This window comes from Rutilus rutilus, assembly GCF_951802725.1.
Source record: "Rutilus rutilus genome assembly, chromosome: 11".
In the NCBI taxonomy this organism is placed as follows: domain Eukaryota; kingdom Metazoa; phylum Chordata; class Actinopteri; order Cypriniformes; family Leuciscidae; genus Rutilus; species Rutilus rutilus.
Genome location: NC_140216.1, coordinates 37,507,352 through 37,526,143, shown reverse-complemented (window position 1 = coordinate 37,526,143; position 18,792 = coordinate 37,507,352). Strand labels below are relative to the sequence as shown.

General features: G+C 35.3%; 2 protein-coding genes across 4 annotated transcripts in view; both read left to right on the top strand.

The window, feature by feature from the left end:
* Positions 1-518: 518 nt before the first annotated feature.
* Positions 519-5,928, top strand: LOC311299493 (E3 ubiquitin-protein ligase TRIM39-like). 2 transcript variants are annotated; one of them, XM_084423081.1, is made up of 8 exons: positions 519-845; positions 1,534-1,617; positions 2,151-2,704; positions 2,819-2,914; positions 3,256-3,489; positions 3,581-3,719; positions 4,542-4,568; positions 4,724-5,928. In XM_084423081.1, exons 2-8 carry the CDS (start codon positions 1,545-1,547, stop codon positions 5,269-5,271), a joined length of 1,671 nt encoding a protein of 556 aa, XP_084279207.1. In that variant the 5' UTR covers positions 519-845; positions 1,534-1,544; the 3' UTR covers positions 5,272-5,928. The 2 variants fall into 2 exon arrangements, with proteins under 2 accessions (XP_084279207.1, XP_084279208.1); XM_084423082.1 differs by lacking the exon at positions 519-845 and having other exon boundaries at positions 1,337-1,617.
* A 3,498-nt stretch (positions 5,929-9,426) lies between these two features.
* LOC311299504 (hyccin-like) overlaps positions 9,427-18,792 on the top strand; it is a 37,835-nt gene continuing 28,469 nt past the window's right edge. Inside the window, exon 1 of one of the 2 annotated variants that reach the window (XM_084423095.1) lies at positions 9,427-9,587. The gene's annotated coding sequence lies outside the window, so the exon portion shown is untranslated. Of the gene's footprint in view, positions 9,588-14,721; positions 14,969-18,792 lie in introns of those variants that run through there. The other variant, XM_084423096.1, reaches the window with a different exon arrangement.

The following is an 18,792-nucleotide window of genomic DNA, read 5'->3' as shown; positions in this document are numbered from 1 at the left end:
TGTTTTAATTTGGACTCTGTGCTTGTGTTTTGAGACAGTGACCATAGACCTGCATTATATGACTGACAGACAAGAACGGTTTGACCTAAAAATATCAAAATTGAAACTACTGCGGAAACAAAGACACCTACATCTTGGATGCCCTTGAGGTAAGCTAAAACATATCAAAAATTAATTTCAAAGTGAACTATCCCTTTAACGTTACCTATGACAAGAAAACGCTTAAATGCTTACTTGAACGCGCCATGGAGTGTTGTTAAACTCACCTCTGAATGCCGTTTTACCTGCAGTTGTTAAACTCACCACTGAATGCGGTTGCTATGAACGCACTAAACCTTTGCGCAGAGGGCACTTTGATATCACATTGCGAGAGGTTTTAAACATCAGAAACCAGTTGGAGGGCCAGATAAAGATGATCTGGGGGCTGCCATTTGACTAGCCCTGGCATAGATCATTTATTGTTGACTATTCCTTTTAATTTTGTATTTACTGTAGTCTCGACTCTCGACCCATTCACCGCAGACAACGGGCTGCGTTATGCTTACCCAAGACGTCAAATTTCAACGCCGCAGGCTCCAGTTCAGAGTTCTATAGTAGTCTATCGGACTACCCTGCACGTTGAAAATTGACGCTAAAGGTATACCCAGATCGTAGAAAAGTGACGCCAAGTCGATGCGATATCCACACGGACCGCTCTGACATCACTGTAGTTCAGAGAGATTCAGAGAAAGTGAAACTAACTTGATCAACAACAATATGGACTCCTGAAACGATCAACCTCTTTAAACTACAGAATATTTATTGATCCGTTCAAAGAGTCTTGTGGACACATCTGATCCTCACAGGTAAGAGATAGAAATATAAGAGAGATTGTGCTGAACAGGTTTCTAATGGAAGTAAACTGGTTTAGTAGGTTTATGTGGAACTGGAATAAGTTCAGAACCAGGTTTAAGCATAATACTTAACTATTTTAGTTGTTCACTGAACTGAAATGGTATAAGAATTGTATTTAAAATATGTCATTTGATTGTTTTTAAAGCAAAGTTTGGTGTTTCTGTCATTTTGTCACATGGCAGAAAGACTAAAGAAACAGGAAGTAAATGACCTGCAGATTCACTGAACACAAACCTGCTAAACTGCAGATGAAAATCACTTTTATAATAAACTAGATCAAAACTAAACTTGACTATATAATGTATTTTGTGAAGAGATATGTATATATATATATATATATGTTTTGTAGGAAAATATATCACTTGTAGTTAGGGTCAAAAGTTCAGTTGAGTTCTCAAAATAAAAGTTATCAAAAGAGCAGGTCAAAGTTCAGTTCTGTAAGTTAACAAACCAATTTGATATAAATTATAAATTTGACTTGAAATAATATTATGATGAATAAGTAAAATTAAGCCGGACTCGAGGTAAGATTTCATTTAAACCTCAGTGACTAAATACACATTAGGAGCAAATATAGGCTTAGATGTTTCTTATAAGTTCTTTGATCATTCAATAACATTTCTATTCTTGAAAACGAAGAGGGAAGAACAATGGCAGAATCTTCACCAACATCAACACAAGCAAGAAAAACCAGGAGACGGAGTATTGAGGAAATACCTCCAAGTAAGTCAATGAACAAACAATAAAAACAAGAAGAATGAATTAGTGCATGAATAACTTTCACTCTTCTCATATAATATTTAATATGTAGCTCAGGAGTGTACAGCAGCAGATAATAAAATCATTTCAAATCAAGATTTCAAATCAATATTGCTCCTAGTGTATTTATATATTTGGTACAGTAAGTGTGTGTGTAATGAGCTTCACATTAGGGTTCTGATCAGCTTGTCTGGGTTCATTTAGCAGTAATGACCAGCTGACTGTACATGATCTCTAATATATTTGAGTTTCCTCAAAGACGTCACTCTTTGTCTCTAGACATTCTTTACATTCAACCAACTTCATGAGTTGCATCATGGGAGTCTTTATAAACAGTATTAAATGAGCCCATTTATAATAAGGCTAATAATAATAATAATAATAATAATTGTTTTTTAAGTCCTTCAAGCAAAAGCCATTAAATCAAAAAGTCAAATGTGTTTCCAAACTTTAGACTAGAAGTGAAGGTAATTTATCTTCATCATTTCTCTCTCCAGCGATGTCTTCCTCCAGCGGTCCACTGACTGAGGAGCTTCAGTGCTCTATATGTCTGGACGTGTTCACTGATCCAGTCAGCACTCCATGTGGACACAACTTCTGCAAGACCTGTCTGAATAAGTGCTGGGACAACAGTCAGACCTGCAACTGCCCATATTGTAAAGAAACATTCAAGCACAGACCTGATCTCAAGATTAACACCACACTCCGAGAGCTCGTAGATCACTATAAAAAGAAAAGTCCTGAGAAAAAAGCTGAAGTTCTGTGTGATTTCTGTGAGGAAAGAAAGCTGAAAGCCCTGAAGTCGTGTCTGGTGTGTCAGAGCTCTTACTGTGAAACTCACCTGGAGCCTCATTCGAGAGTGGCAGGTTTAAAGAAACACAAACTGATCAATCCTGTGAGTAATCTGGAGGACTATATATGTCAGAAACATGAGAGACCTCTGGAGCTGTTCTGTAGAGATGATCAGACGTGTGTGTGTCCGATCTGCACTGTAACAGACCACAAGAACCACAACACTGTTTCTTTAGAAGAGGAGAGTGAAGAGAAGAAGGTAGAAGTTACTGACAAACTGATTTTAAATGGCTCTTATCACAAGGAAACACATGTTCTTTAATATAAATGAATCAGTTATGAAAACATATTGTGTGTTGTTCTCTGTCTATAGACTCAACTGATGAAGACACAGAAAGACACACAGCAGATGATCCAGGACAGAATCAAGAAGATTCAAGACGTCAAACACTCAGCAGAAGTCAGAAAAGTGAGTTTAAAATAATTAAATTAAATTAATTTTGATATCTATCATTGTTTATTGAATTGTTGTTTGAATTGTTTATTGAATTGTTGTATAAAGCAATTTCACACTCACACACACACTGCTGGTCTGAATATCGACACGTCTGTGATTCCCTGATCACTTAGTAAAGTAATAACACATCTCTCCTCAAAAACACACATGATTTGAGGAATCATTCAGTGCAAACGGGGCAGAATGAGGGATTTTGAAAACCGCCTAAAAACACTGAAGTATGAGAAATAATAACACTGATTCTTCTCTTAACAAACGCCACTAATAATGTGTTGATTGTCCTGGTTGAGCAGAGAAACACAGAGAAGGAGAAAGCAGCCCGTGTGGAGCTCTTCACTGATCTCATCCGCTCCATTGAGAGATGTCAGACTGAACTGCTGGAGATGATGGAGGAGCAGCAGAAAGCAGCAGAGAAACAGGAGGAAGAGCTCATTGAAGAGCTGGAGCAGGAGATCACTGAGCTAAAGATGAGAAACACTGAGCTGGAGCAGCTCTCACACACTGAAGATCACCTCCACCTCCTACAGGTCAGTCAACATCTCTCTGATCAATGATAATGCAGTATATGACACCATAACACTCCCCATGCTGAAGGATTTCTCCTCTCTCCTGCTGTAGATTTACTCATCCCTGTGCAGCTCTAGAAACACCAGGAACTGGTCTGAGATCAGTGTGAAGACTGATGAGAGTCTGGAGACTCTGAGGAGAGCTCTGACTAAACTGCAGGACTCTCTACAGGAGAAACTCACGCTAACTGGTACAGCAATATCAAATACACCGTACAGATACATATATTTATCATCTTTTAATATCAGTAATGAAGAATGAGTCTGTTAAAGCTGAAATAAGAGAAGTGTGTGATCATGTGTGTGTGTGTCTCAGTATCATCACAGTTCTTCTTGAAGAGAGCAGGTCATATTCATCTCTAATTTCAGGAAACATGCAGTAAATTCATCTTGTACTAGAAGCTTCATCACTGTAACCAGAACCTTGAGGCTTTAGTAAATCTGTGAACACTTTTAGATGAGAAACAACAGAAAGAAACATTCATTTTCTGCCATTTTCAGTCTTTTCAGCGGTTTCATCTAAATGTTGTGATTATATGTCAGATAAAATCAGTTTAGCAGAAGAAAATCAAATCATAGACATCATGAACTTAAGATGCAGATTTATATTTTTTAGAGGAATATTTCTGACCTGTATCAAACAGCTTCGCAGTGCTGGGCTTCATTTTCACTTTCTCTAAGGTTATTTTTTATAGTGTTGTCTTTGCTGAATAACCACAACACTAATACACTCCAAAACTGAGATGAATAACATTAGGCATAAAAATATCTAAAATAAAAATGTCATAAAATGTTCACAAAACATTCCCAAAGATGTTGTAAAAAGGAGGAATATTTCGAGCTCAAACACAATAGGAGTTCAGGGATTCTCTAAATATCAGCAGAGAAACATTGATCAGATAAAACATGATGTTGTTCACAATTCTTTAAATATAACCTTAAATCTTGTCTATAATTCCACACATAAACATGTCAAAGATCTGATGGTGTTTTATTGTCATGTGTCTCTACAGAAGTGAAGAGGAGACAGCAGTATGCAGGTACAGTGTGCTGTCTGCACTACACTAGATTACATTCAGATACTCACAGCTTCATCACTGACCGACAGTATGATTAAACACTGATTACATATTACAAACATCATCACTAAATATCTGTATTGTGAATTTGTGATTCATATTCTCTGTTTTCTCAGTGGATGTGACTCTGGATCCTGATACAGCTCATCCTGCTCTCATCCTGTCTGATGATGGAAAACAAGTGAGATGTGGAGACATTAGACAGAAACTCCCAGACAAACCAGAGAGATTTGATTACTGTGTATGTGTCCTGGGAAAGGAGGGATTCTCCTCAGGGAGATTTTATTTTGAGGTGCAGGTGAAGGGAAAGACTGAATGGGAATTAGGAGTGGCCAGAGAATCCATTGACAGGAAGGGAGTGATCACACTGAGTCCCAGTAATGGATACTGGATTGTGGTTCTGAGGAATGAGAATGAATATAAAGCCTGTGCTGGTCCTGCTGTCTCTCTGTGTGTGAGAGTGAAGCCGCAGCGGGTCGGTGTGTTTGTGGATTATGAGGAGGGTCTGGTCTCCTTTTATGATGTGGAGTCCAGCTCTCATCTCTACTCTTTCACTGATCAGTCTTTCACTGGGAAACTCTATCCATATTTTAGCCCGGGCCGTAATGATGGAGGTAAAAACTCAACTCCACTGATCATCACACCTGTCAAACACAATAAATGAATTTACAGCCGTAATATGAAATACACAATGAAAATGATTTCTATAATTAAAAATCTAATCATGTTTTGCTATTTTTTCATCATTTGTTTTTCATTGTTAAAATCTATAATTCTAGCTATAATTGCAAATTATATTATGAAAATATAATAATAATAATATAATGCTTGTTTAACAATTTTATTTTCAATTTGTCATAATTATTCATGCCGTTGTTTTCTCCCATCTCAACCTGACAAAGTGAAAGTGTCTGTTTTTTTTTTTACATCAAAATCAACCATATTATGATAATATTAATAAATTATCAAAGCTGTGTCTAATTGCTGTGATAAAAGCTGTGATAATACTGTGGTAAATCAGATGGTAATACCTCAATATATATCAGAACTGTATGATTACCATATTCATACACTACACTATGGATCTTCAAAATATACATAAAAAACACCATGATATTATGATCATGGTAATAACAAAAAAATAAAAAAGGAGAAGAAGAAGAAGAAGAAGAAGAAGAAGAAGAAGAAGAAGAAGAAGAAGAAGAAGAAGAAGACATTGTAGGTCTATTACCAAGTTACCATGTCTAATGTTTAACCATAACAATAGAATAGAATAATAGACAAATTTCAACACACATCAGATTCATTTAAATGCTCGTTTTTTATCGATACAGTTATATACATCTTCAAATAAAATATAGGACTGTTTAATATCTGATGGTGCTGATATGAAGTAATAAAATAAGGTCATCATTTTGAGGAAAAGGAATATAGAAAGCAAGTCACATATTCTGGTCTTTTCACATTGTTCTGTGTCCTGAGAGAAAGAGGAGAAAACTTTATCTCTTTAAAGTAAACCAGTCACAGTCAAGAAACTCATACAGGTTTGGGGAGTAAATGATGACAGAATTATTATATTTGTGTGAACTATCACTTTAAGATTCTCTGAGGCCTCTGTGCTACAGCATTACTGTATATAATGTTCACTAGGTGGCGCTATATAGTTTTCATTTAATTTAATTTGTTTAGTGATTTTGTTTTATTTAGTTTACTTGGTTAAAATTTGTTCTTTGTGAGTGCTATGTGTTAAATGCCATTAACGTGAAATCTGTAAGCTATATAGTTTTCATCCCATAGAGCATATTATAAAGAAAAAGCTTAACGTCAATGCAGTAAGACGGTGATATTTAAACTCAGTAGCCAATACACCTTATTGATCATGCAACGCGCGATTGCACGTTAAGCGTTTTATAATGGTTTTCTATGGGTGTTGTTCATAATCTGATGTAATCTGTTTGCCTCTATAAAGTATGCTTTATTAATAAGGTAGTTGGCCTATATTGTGTACTAAATTTGGTGCTTCAATATCACTCTCGAAGCGTCTTAAATGGGCAAGAACGCTTGATTATGCTGCTGTTGTCTGTTTTAGCAGAATACTGCCATCTAGTGGTAGCAGGTTTTCTCAGACAGCTGTGTGTGGATCGTGCAATGCGAAATCCGTGAAATGAAAGTCTCAAAATCCAAATGAATCAAATAGGATCGACTCAGAAACGAGTCAATGAATGCACGCGTGTCACCTGATCCACAAATGCACATCTTACTTGTTGCATGCACAAATTCTGGCCTACATTAATACAAATCGAGGTTTTGTATTAACAACTATGTCTCTATTTGTACAAAATGCTGCACATTCATGTGATTTTGGATTTTGCACACACAAGTTGTATTGCATTAGTTTAATGTATAGTGACGCACATTTGTGAGTTTGTCAAATAGATGGGTAGTTGTGCACACATTAATAATAAGCAAAATTTTGTTTTTGTTTAAATATCTAAAAAATTATTGTGAAAAAACAAGAAGAGCAAGATAAAACAATTTAAAACCAATTTAAAAATAGTGCTTCTAAATTCAATCCGATCTTGTTTTAAATATTTTTACACATTTTTATTGAGAAATAGCCCAAGTAAAAGAAATGCTATTTGTCTACAAATGTATTATATTATGGAGACATGTAGGTCTATTAAATGTTTTAAATGAGTAATGAAATACAGGCCAAATTACAGGCATTTTTTGTTAGCCTATAAGCTAGCAAATTTTTTATTTTACTTTTTGTATTTGTATTTATACTAAATCTGACTAAACACAATAAAGCCATTCATCAGAAACCATATGTGTGAGTAACGAGGTTAAAATGGTTTTATTTCACAAGATTTATGTTAATATACATTTAAGGCTGTTCTACAATTGTTTAAACAAGTGTTTCTAAAATAGCCTACATTAAAAAGGGTCTGTAAGGAGGTGATGGTTCAACCTTCCTGGTTCAAAAAAAAGTTTTATATATATATATATATATATATATATATATATTTAGTATGGTAATTAATGATGCACTCTAACAATGATAACAGTAATTTTGGTGGCTATCATTTGGGGAGAGGCAGAGGGGTTTTGCCATTTAGTGGTCCGTGTACTCCTGGGAAGACGATTGGCATTGATTATGATGCTAACAGAGTATATTTTTAACAGAGTACCGAGTCCTGTTTGTTGAAGGACAGATTGATTCCATTGTTTTGGGTACAAATGTGCTTAAGCCAATTATACGACATTTCAAGTCAAAAAATCTGTTTGATGTTATTTAAAAGATTATTGAAGATCTAAAAATATAAGTAGACATAATAGGAAAAAATAGCAATTTCAGAAAATGAGCAAATCGTTTACTTTGGAAAGCATAAAGAATACAGAAGAGAAGCCGTTTGTTATTTTACATCCTCTTCTGTCCTTTTGTGTATTTCCTGATGGGTATTTTCCACTAATGAGCCAGTTTCGTTTCTAAAAGCACCGTCATGCTTGTGGAGAATCAGTCCTCGTGGCTGTTTCTGCTGTGAATGTGAATATGAGTGTGTGTGATATTTGATCTACAGAGTAGAGGAAAAACAGTCTTGAACACTTTGTAACATTTTCATTCATATTTTAAATTTGTACGTTTTATTTTGTAATGAAATCATTCATTTGTTCATATTAGAATGATTTTGCCTGTTAAATACATTTACCATTTACCCTTTTTCTAGTTATTATCTGAATGGTTTTTGTTGCAGCATAGAATATAAATAAAAGTGAAATATATGTTGATGATTATCTTAAACTGTTTTCATTCTTAAATTGGACTATTGTTTTTTTTTATCATTGATAGTTCATATTTTGATTAGAATTTATTATATTTCTGTTTTCTCTTTAGTAAAACGTTTTAGTAATTTAGATGCCTTTTTGTTACATTTTTATTACAATTTTCTAAAAATGTTTTCCATATCATATTTATTTATTTTAGTTTAACTAAGTCAAACTAAATGAAAATGAGTAATGTTTAAATTTTGTATATATTTAAGCCATCCGTTCTTCAGTCAGTTTATCCTCCACAGGGCTGTGGGTATTTTATTTCAGTGAACATTTATTTTATTTAAAACATTTAATTTTTTTTAGTTAACCATGCATGAACATGGGTGAATTCAGTTTGATTAAGACACTATTTCCCAGTCAACTCAATGCCAAAATATGATAACAACTATATATCATGTACAAGTACCATAGTCTTAATATCTGATACCATTCCATGCACAATAGACCACCACAGTGTTTTTAGGGCAGCAATTACACGTATCCTTTATAATCCTATAACAATTGTAGAGATATAGGCTACTTATATAATGCTATGTAGGACATAAATCATGCAAAGTGAATTAAACATCACTAAAAAAACACTATGGTAAACCAAATATATCGTGAAAGTAACATGGGACTCAGTACCGTAGTATATTAACGTATAATATACTATGGTATACCGTGGTATCGCCTTAGTATTGTTGTTTGTATGACTGCAAAGCTAGTTTTTCTTATGATTCGACTTATTTGTATGCATTTTGCTGTTTTTTAAATACTTTAAATTACATTTATATACTTATATAATCTAATTTAGGACACAAAACATGTCTATTCCTTCATTAATTACTCATGGCACATTACTGAATACATTTAACAGTAGTTACAATAGACACAATCTACCTCGCTAGTGGAAACCGTATAGCTCCGCCTCCTGGATCATTTGATTGGCTGCTATTTGTGGACGCGACGCTGGGTTTTATATGCTCTTCCGCCATTGGCCCGTGCCGCTGTCAATCAGAAATCCTAACTCTCTCCATGTTAGACTGAAGTGTGTGAAAGTACTGGTGAAGGACTCGCGTGTGTTCAGATATTTCAGCGCGTTAATGGACTAACTGAGACATAAACGAGACGAGCGGCAGAGAGACTGTGCATATAGCATGATAAGTGAGTATATGTTTAAAAACTGCCTTTGTTTAAGCTTTGAATTTGTCTCGTGTACATGCACCGATGGCGTGGCGGTTCATCTCATGTGTCTGACTAATCAAACTGAGCTTATAGAAGCAGCTCTGATGATTAAACTCATTTATGTGTCTTTGCAAACTTCATATGAGCAAGCACAGATGTGGACATGTTAGATGAGAAGGGTTGATGAAGGACAGGCATTGCTTTTGCTGTTTTAAGCAGTTGGCATGCAAACACAGACAGTTATGCACGAGCTGTCATTGCTGAATTGTGTGTATGCGCGAGCGTGGAGGTATGCACATAATATGTGTGTGTTTCTGAGTGTATGTATGTATGTATGTATGTATGTATGTATGTGATTGCATGTTTAAATGCTTGTTTGTGTGTATTCATGCATGCATGCATGTATGTTTATGTGTGTGAGTGTTAGTGCTTGCTTGAATGCGTGTGTAGCCTACATGTACATATGTGCATAGGTTTGAGTGTCAATGTATGCATTTGAGTGTTTGTGTTACATGTTTGAGTGCTTTGTGTGTGTGTGTACATGCTCACCTCCATGGTTTTCTGTTACATGTTTAAGTGTGTATGCATGCATGTAGGTGAGAGTGTTTGAGTGCTTATTTGTATTTACAGTATGTGTGTGTGTGCATGGATGGATGTGAGCCTTATGCCTGTGCTTGCAGTCGTGTCTTAAGTTGTGTAATGTGAGTTGCACACTCAGCCGGTTTGCTTTCCTTCCAGTCACTGCAGGACAGATGATCAACCTGTTTTTAAAGGAACAGGATTATAAAAGGAAATGACCTCTGTCATATGAGAGAAGCCACTCGTGCAGAGATAAGAGTCCAGTGCGTGTGTGTGTATAAAACCACAGTCGTGTCCGCTCATTCTCTGACAGCAGATTAGATGCATGCAGATGTGGCTGGTGTTCTTCTGCCATGTACAGATGAGTTCTGCTGTTATCATGGCATGTTTTGTGATCATATGGAGTAGATGTGAGCAGCGAACATCGCTTATAGTTTCAGGTTCAGTGGTCTCAGCCTCAGATTGCTCGGACACAATCCGAGTCTGATGCGTATTCAGGCCAGAAAGAACAAGAGCTGCAGGTGAAATCACTGTTGAGTCACTGGATTTACTGGGTTTGTGGCATTAAAGATGAGTTTGAGGCTCTTAGTAGCAAACAAACTATATATTTACAGTCTTGACACAATGAAGATCGATTAAAAAGCAAGAAATCTATATTGATGAGCTGCGTATTGATTTGTAAATCCCAAGATTGATCTTTTAGTCTGTGCTGGTTTCAGTTGATGTGTGAACAATTTAGCAATCGCAATAATAATAATAATAATAATACATTTTATTTGTAATGCACTTTACATTATGGCAATCTCAAAGTGCTGCAGAGCATACAAAGCAATAAGCTTTGTGCCTTGTTGATTTTTATATCAAACAAAGTCTCAGCTTTAATTTGATCAAGAAATTCAAGCAATAATTGTTTTAAGAAACTGGAGTAACTGAAATATATCATGTCACATGTAGTCGATTAGTGTTTCAACTGCGGAAAGACGTCAATAATACAGCTTGAATATTTCACGTAACGTTACATTTACCTCAGAAAAGCCATTCAGTGACCATAAAACTGACAGTAAAATAACTCTAGAGAGATAAATATAGCCTTTTTCATATATTTTTACTTAACCTGTTAGTGTTGTCTTGTTTAAAATCCTTCCTGAAAACTAGTTTTTATGTTTATATTTTCATAATATAGTTTATATTTCAACAAGGAACTGTAGAAATATCATTTTATCACTAAATATTGATATAAAAACTGCCTTAAGTACAATTTTAATGTTTGTGTACAACTCAGTGTTGATTATTAGTATATCTAAATATATCTAAATATATATTGAATAGTTTGTTTAATCTTTAATATTACAGTAATGCACCAACTGACAGGGTTCCATAACTTTCCTGTATAGTTTACAGCATTAGTTTAGAGATTGTTTTTCTGAAAATAATATTGACATGTACTGTACCTGATAGTAGGCCTATATCTAAACTAGGCCTGGGTGATATGGACAAAAAATCTGTATTTTTATTAGTATTTTTCTTGGCTGAATGGCAGTAATGACAATATATAGTATCTTGGTATTTTCTACTTTTTTTCTATCTGGGACCTTTTCAGATATTTCAGTATCGATATTGAAATATTGATATTTTTGACAACCTTCACTGCCTCTCCCTATTTTCTCCATGCCAGTCTATTTCTGTGCTATTATTAACCTTTGGATAAACCTGCTCAAAATGGTTCTCGGATTAAACAAACTGTTTAACAAAGTCTCTTCCTGAATTCTTGGGCAGGATAAGCTGTAAATGTGTCCAGGCTTAATGCCGACAGTCAGAAGTATAGCACTGCGTCACTGGCGTTCCAGTGATACTGATCATTGGTTCCTCTTTCACTGTTATCATTCCAGCCTCTGTGGTTTGGATTGTCCTCCCTGATGTCTGCTCCACGTCTGGCCTTTAAATGGCACTTTATTAAGACACACGGATGCTTATATTAATGTGTGAAGGAGGTCTGGGAAGTTTCATTACTGGTGGATGTCCACTCTCTGGTCTACATGCGTGACCCACGGGCAGTTCATTAATCAATACGATACAGGAAGTGCAAATATGTAAATGTCAGTGTTTGTAATGTGTTGGAGTGTGTGTGGTGTGATTGGCTCTGACAGCGTTTCCAGGATCCTCAGGGTCCAGCGCTTTAGAGCACAAACCCAGAGCTGTCATTAAGAATAACAGCTTTATAAGTCTTCGCAGATATGACAGCTCGCTCACTCACTCACGGCTCTGAGGAAAATGAGAGATTTGTGCTGCTGCCTTAATAAAATTGACTTTTTCTTTTCCTTCAAGTGCCCCCAATATCTTAATTTCTCATGTGTTTTAGCTATTAACTTTTCAGCCAAGTGGCCTAGAAATAATTCATTTTTTCTCCTTCTGATTAAATGCACGCTGTGATTGCATTTTCCGCTGTGCATGCTTTTATGAGCTTTCATCTGATCAGGCTCACGTTTGAGTCAGATAAGGAACAGATGAAGCTATAGTCACGGTTTGTGTTCAATATCAGCATAAAGGTGAGGATGCTAAATAAATAGGAAGTGAGTTTGTATCTTTGCAAAAGTTTTGCATGTTTAAATTTGTCATTGCCTATCTGACTTGATATGCAGGCAATGGAATCATTTATATATTTCTTTGTGTGTGTATACAGTATATAAACACATTTTTATACATATATGTGTGTGTGTGTGTGTATATATATATATATATTAGGGCTGTCAATCGATTAAATTTTTTTTAATCGTGATTAATCGCATGATTGTCATGAGTTAACTCGCGATTAATCGCATTTAATCGCACATTTTTTATTTGTACTAAATGTACCTTAAATTAATACTTTTCAAGTTTGTAATGCTCTAATCAACATGGGCATGGATAAATATGGATGCTTTATGCAAATGTATGTTTATTATTGAAACCATAGTCAACATAGAGCATGAAGAGAGACATGTTTCAAAGGTCATAGATGTTTTTCAGAGAACTTGTTCATGTCTATTAGACACATGTAGAAAGAACAAAGAAATACCAGGTTCCCATTATTTCTCTTTCTTTGCACTGAGCAATTTACTAACACAAACATGTTTAGATTTTTTGCATGACAGGACAGCTCTTCTGAAAATGCTAAATGTACATTTATTATTTATTATTACATTAGTTTGTCTCTCTCTGTGCCCATTTTAATGAAGCTAAATTCTCAAAAAAAACAGTTTTCATTGGTATATGTTACTGTTTCTGTTGTCAAACAACGGAATGAATATGAAATGGTGACTGAAACGCGACCCATAAAGACATAACCAGCTCTCCCTTCCAAGATGTTAATCTGCACAAAAATCCTGATAATCGAGCCGTCGTCTGATGAAATCAAATACACATAAGATAAAGACAATATCTGTGCTGTGATTTCGGCTATACTTGCATTAAACTGAATTAAAGCGCTGCTCCTCTGAGAGAGAGAGAGGTGCGCGTGCATGCGGGTGCTGGGAGAGCAGAACCGGTGGTACCGGTAGATTCTCAGAAACTAAATAAGGTTTGGGCGCTTTGTTGAAGGGAAAAAATCGCTAAAGGGGTCTGCAATGTCGCTAAGTTGGCAACACTGTGTATCTCCATTTCTCCAACTAGGGGTTGGGCCACGGGTCAAACAGAAAATATGTGCTGCGTTAATCGCGCGTTAAAAAAATTAGTGCCGTTAATATGATTTTGCGTTAACAATCTCTAATTTTCCTCAGAGCCGTGAGCGAGCGAGCTGTCATATCTGCAAAGAGTTATAAAGCTCTTATTCTTAATGACAGCTCTGGGTTTGTGTATACTGTATGTATGTGTGTATGTGTGTGTGTGTGTGTGTATGTGTGTGTGTATGTATACACAGGTATGTAAATTCATCAACTAACCATTCAGAAATGTCCTGTTGCTTCTACATGTTGTCACTTCTTGAGTCTCTCCATCATTGTCTGACTCCGGTTTGAACATAAAAGGCTACAAGTTTTTGAAATTTTCAGTGCATGTGTGTGTGAGGTAAAAGGACACAAGCTGTTGAAGCTCCGCCCCCTGTGCCGGGAGCAGCAGCTCATTTGCATTTAAAGGGACACACACAAAACGGTGCGTTTTTGCTCACCCTCAAAAAGTGACAATTTTAACATGCTATATAAAATATCTGTTGGGTATTTTGAGCTAAAACTTCACACACACACTCTGGGGACATCAGAGACTTATTTTACATCTTGTGGAAAGGGCATTATACCAGCCCTTTAAAAGAACCGATAAGTTTTATAAGAACTATTAAACAAAACAGTCAAGAGCGCTACAAATAAAAGAGTCATTGACTTGAACTGAAAGCACTCATAGTGGGAAATTAAGGCCTGTGTGGTGGTGTTTCCCAGTTTCAGAGGATGTTGTGAATAATTAGTTTCTGCTTTTTAAGCTGAATGCATTGAAACTGGAAGCGGAACATTGTTAGTGTTTGCAGGATTACTCAAATCATGATGTTTTCCGTATGTTCAGTCACATGCATTAGGTGTGGTGCAACCGTTCGTGATTGTCGTTCTTCTCTCATAATGCTTCTGACAGCACACGTTTGTTCTGGTATTACTCAGTTGGCTGTGTCGTGTGTGAGTTGCATAATTTTCTAAATGGCGTCTGGAGTCCAGCAGCATTAGTGTTTCATAAATGGTGTGATTATATTCTTCCGTGCTATAAAGGTGGATATTGCGCGTCTGTCAGACTGAATATCGCACAGGGAAAGGAACGTCTCGAGGGTGAGTGAAATGAGTATTTTCACACTTTGTTCAGATAATTTGTGTGACGGTAAAATGTAGTTTTATTTGAATAGCTGATAGTGTTTTGAGGACAAATGTTGTAGTGTAGTGGAGCAGAATATCATTCACCTTCCAGAAAATATTTTGTGAATTTGTCAGTCTATGAACAATTGACATTGGAGTTCAATTCTGAAAAAGCATTTCTTGGTTTATTATGATGTTTTAACCTATAGTTTCATTAAAGGAAAGTTCACCCACAATTCTAAAACATGCATTATTATTTATTACTAGGAAAATATTTACAAAATATACAAAATATTTTGTTTCATGAAAAAAAAAAAAAAAAAAAAAAAATATATATATATATATATATATATATATATATATATATATATATATATATATATATTTTTTTTTTTATGAAACACAATATATATATTTTTTTCTAGTAATAATTTTCTCAATATTAACCCGTTAAGTGTGCAAATTTAACAAAAACAGAGAATAAAGTCTGCATTGACTTGTACTCAACTCTCTTTTTAGTAATAGTGTCTCAGATTACATTACATACATTTTAGGAAGCCATACAATTAGAAAATAATAATAATAATTTTAGATGATGATTATTATTATGATTAATACTATGACAGTAATAGCCTATATATTGTAAAAAAAAAGCACTGTAAAATAAATTAATAATAGTCTAAATTAATCCATTCAATCTGATGCTGTTACATATAACTTAATAAATAATAATATTAAACAATTATAAATTATAATCACATATTTTTTTGTCCAATTTCAGTTTTAATTTCAATAAAAGTGTGTAAAATTAAATTCAGTATCATTCAAATGATTGAATTTCAATAAAAAGTCTAATATACAATTATACAAAAAAAAAGAAAATTTAAAATAAGAAATAAATAGTTTTACTCTCAAGTTTTTTTCAACTTTACAATCCAAAGTTCAGGCAGACATTTAATCAGCAAAGCAGGTTCAGATATCAGCTGATGCTAATACACCCACATTAACCACATTTTTGCTGATAAATCAGTCCCTTTCGTACTTCGTCTGCCGCCTAGCAGATTATCCTGACTGATCTTTCACAATTCACAAATTACGTCAAACTGCAAAGAGTACAAAACTGTAGTGACTCGTCTGCTATTTTCCAAGTCTTCTTAAGTCGTATGCCATCAGTGATTAATATTCTTGCCTTTGTGAACTGTTTCCATTATCCTTTAAGGTAATGACGCCGGTCTTGGTTTGTTCTGCTGTGGCACGACTGCCGCTGATGCCCTGAATGCAACCCGTTTCTCTCTTTGTTGGCTGTCCATTAGTGTGGTACTTTGTATAAGCAGAATAAAAGCTTTTCTAAATGGCAGTAAAAATAATCAATATCCTTTTATCCTCCTCTTGATGTTCAAGGTGGATGAATCCTACCTGAACCACCATCACGACACCTTCTCCACATGAAGAGCAGCGCAGACACCGTCACAGAATACAGTCAAATCAAGTGACAGAGCTAACGTGTATTTGAGTTTAAAATAGATAAAAGTCCAGACGATGACTTTGATGCATCACAGAAAGAAGAAAGAACTTGTCAAACTGACATGGATTCACAAATGTGTAATGTCTGTAATGCACAAACAGGGTTTATTGGCAACATCTGAGTAATGATACAACATGGCGTTGATGTAAACAATATTTGCTTCATAGTGTTGTTCAATGCATTTGAGATGGCGAGTCATTTGAAAAGGTTCGAGAAACGTCTGATGCATGTTGCATGGAGAAATGGCCCGCTTCAACCTCTTTGAAAGGCTTCACTTCATCTCCAGAAGTCAGGGTGCACGGCTTTGTAAGTTGTGAGGTTCATGAAATCATATATTTGAAAACTGGTTTGAGCGAGAAACTGTTTTTTTCTGACACCGTTGCAAGTAAACCATTATGTCCTGTTGTGTTTGAAAGAGATTGAAAGTCGTGACACAGCCGTGAAAACATAGGAGCAGTGTGTGTGTGTGTGCTCAGCAGATAGTCCGTTAGAGTGTGTGTGAGAGAGAGGAACAAACTTGTGTGGTGATGTTTCTTTGTATTTCAGAATCGGTTAGTTGAGTTGTCTGAATGACTAGGGCCGCACGATCATGACACAAAAATCATAATTGTCGATTATTCCCTTGACATTGTCATTAGTTACGATTATCACAATTTACATTGAATGATGTGTTGAATAGTTTGGCCTTGGGACCCGCATTTCCTCATGGTCATCAAGCCGCGACCCACCTTTTTAGGAATTATATAGGCCTATTATAATACATTTGTTTACACAAAAATGGTTGACACACGCAAGTACTGTCCCCCTTTACTTAATATACAAATAAATTGTAAGAATATGACTAATACTAATAGATAAACAGTAGGCCTATGAGGTTAAGCTATTAAATAGCAGTCCCAAACTAGTTTTTGTTAATACAATCTTGGTCATTTAAAAATATGACTGAACACTGATTGGACATGTTTCTTAATGATAAATGGATGCTAAACAGTTTAGTGTTTTTTTTTTTTTTTTTTTTTAAGTTTAGTTTAGTTTTTTTTTTAATTATATGAAAAATACTAAAGATTTTTAATTTCGTACATTTATTTTGTTATAATGCTGTTTAAAAGTTTGGGGCTGGTAATATTCTGTAACTTTTCAGAAAGTCTCTTCTGCACACCAAGGCTACATGAGCAAAAATACAGTAAAAACAGGAATATTGTGAAATAATATTATAATTTCAAATAACTTTTCTATTTGAATATATTTCTAAAATGTAATTTATTCCAGTGATCAAAGCTGAATTTATAGCATCATTACTCCAGTCTTCAGTGTCACATGATCCTTCAGAAATCATTCTAATATGATGATTTGATGCTCATTTTATTATCAGTGTTGATAACCGTTCTGCTGCTTCATATTTTTGTGGATTTTTTTCAGGATTCTTTGGTGAGCCGAAAGTCCAAAAGAACAGCATTTATTCGAAATAGAGTTTAGTGAGGCACCGATTGGCCGATACCGATAATTCTTTATAATCGAAAAGCTGATAACCGATATATTATTAGGCTATCCTTTGCTGTCAAATCTCGCTTTCTCCTATTAATGCGTTCAAGCTTCTTCTATACACCCAGCGAACGTGTTTTCTCCACAGCAGGAGATACTATCTGTCCAGAACGCTCACGCATCCTATGCCTGAGAAGGCAGATATGATCATTTTCCTAAACAAGAACTGTTTCTGATTTTATACTGTATACCTGCTGCTAATCTGGACTGGGTTTTACTGGAAGTTGTTTCTTATTGTTTATTTGCTCTTCTGCACCAGGTTAGCCCATCAGTGGGAGCACGGTAACATGTTTAAGTATCATACACTCATGTGTAAATGTGCTTTCATGAGGTTTTCAAAAATAAAGCTCTCTTGAGGAAAGTGCACCCCTGTGAAAATATATTCCTAATTTATATTCAAGTTCATAGATTTGATATTTATATTGTAGTTGAAAACAGCCCTGTGAGAAATTCATAGTAAAGTTCATAAAAAGTAAAAAGTTAATAGAATTAAAATTGATGGAGAAGGTCAGACTATTTCCTTCAGAAAGACCGTTGGTTAGCTAGCTCATTTAAAATATCCTACACTTTTTTGACCCTGCCTCTTAAAAGAATTGGAACCGGAATCGTTAGGAATCGGAATCGAAACAAGGAATCGGAATCGGAATCGGAATCGTTCAAATTCAAACGATAGCCAACCCTACTGACACATCTATAAAACCCTGCACAAAACTGGTCCTGGTCCTTCCTCGTG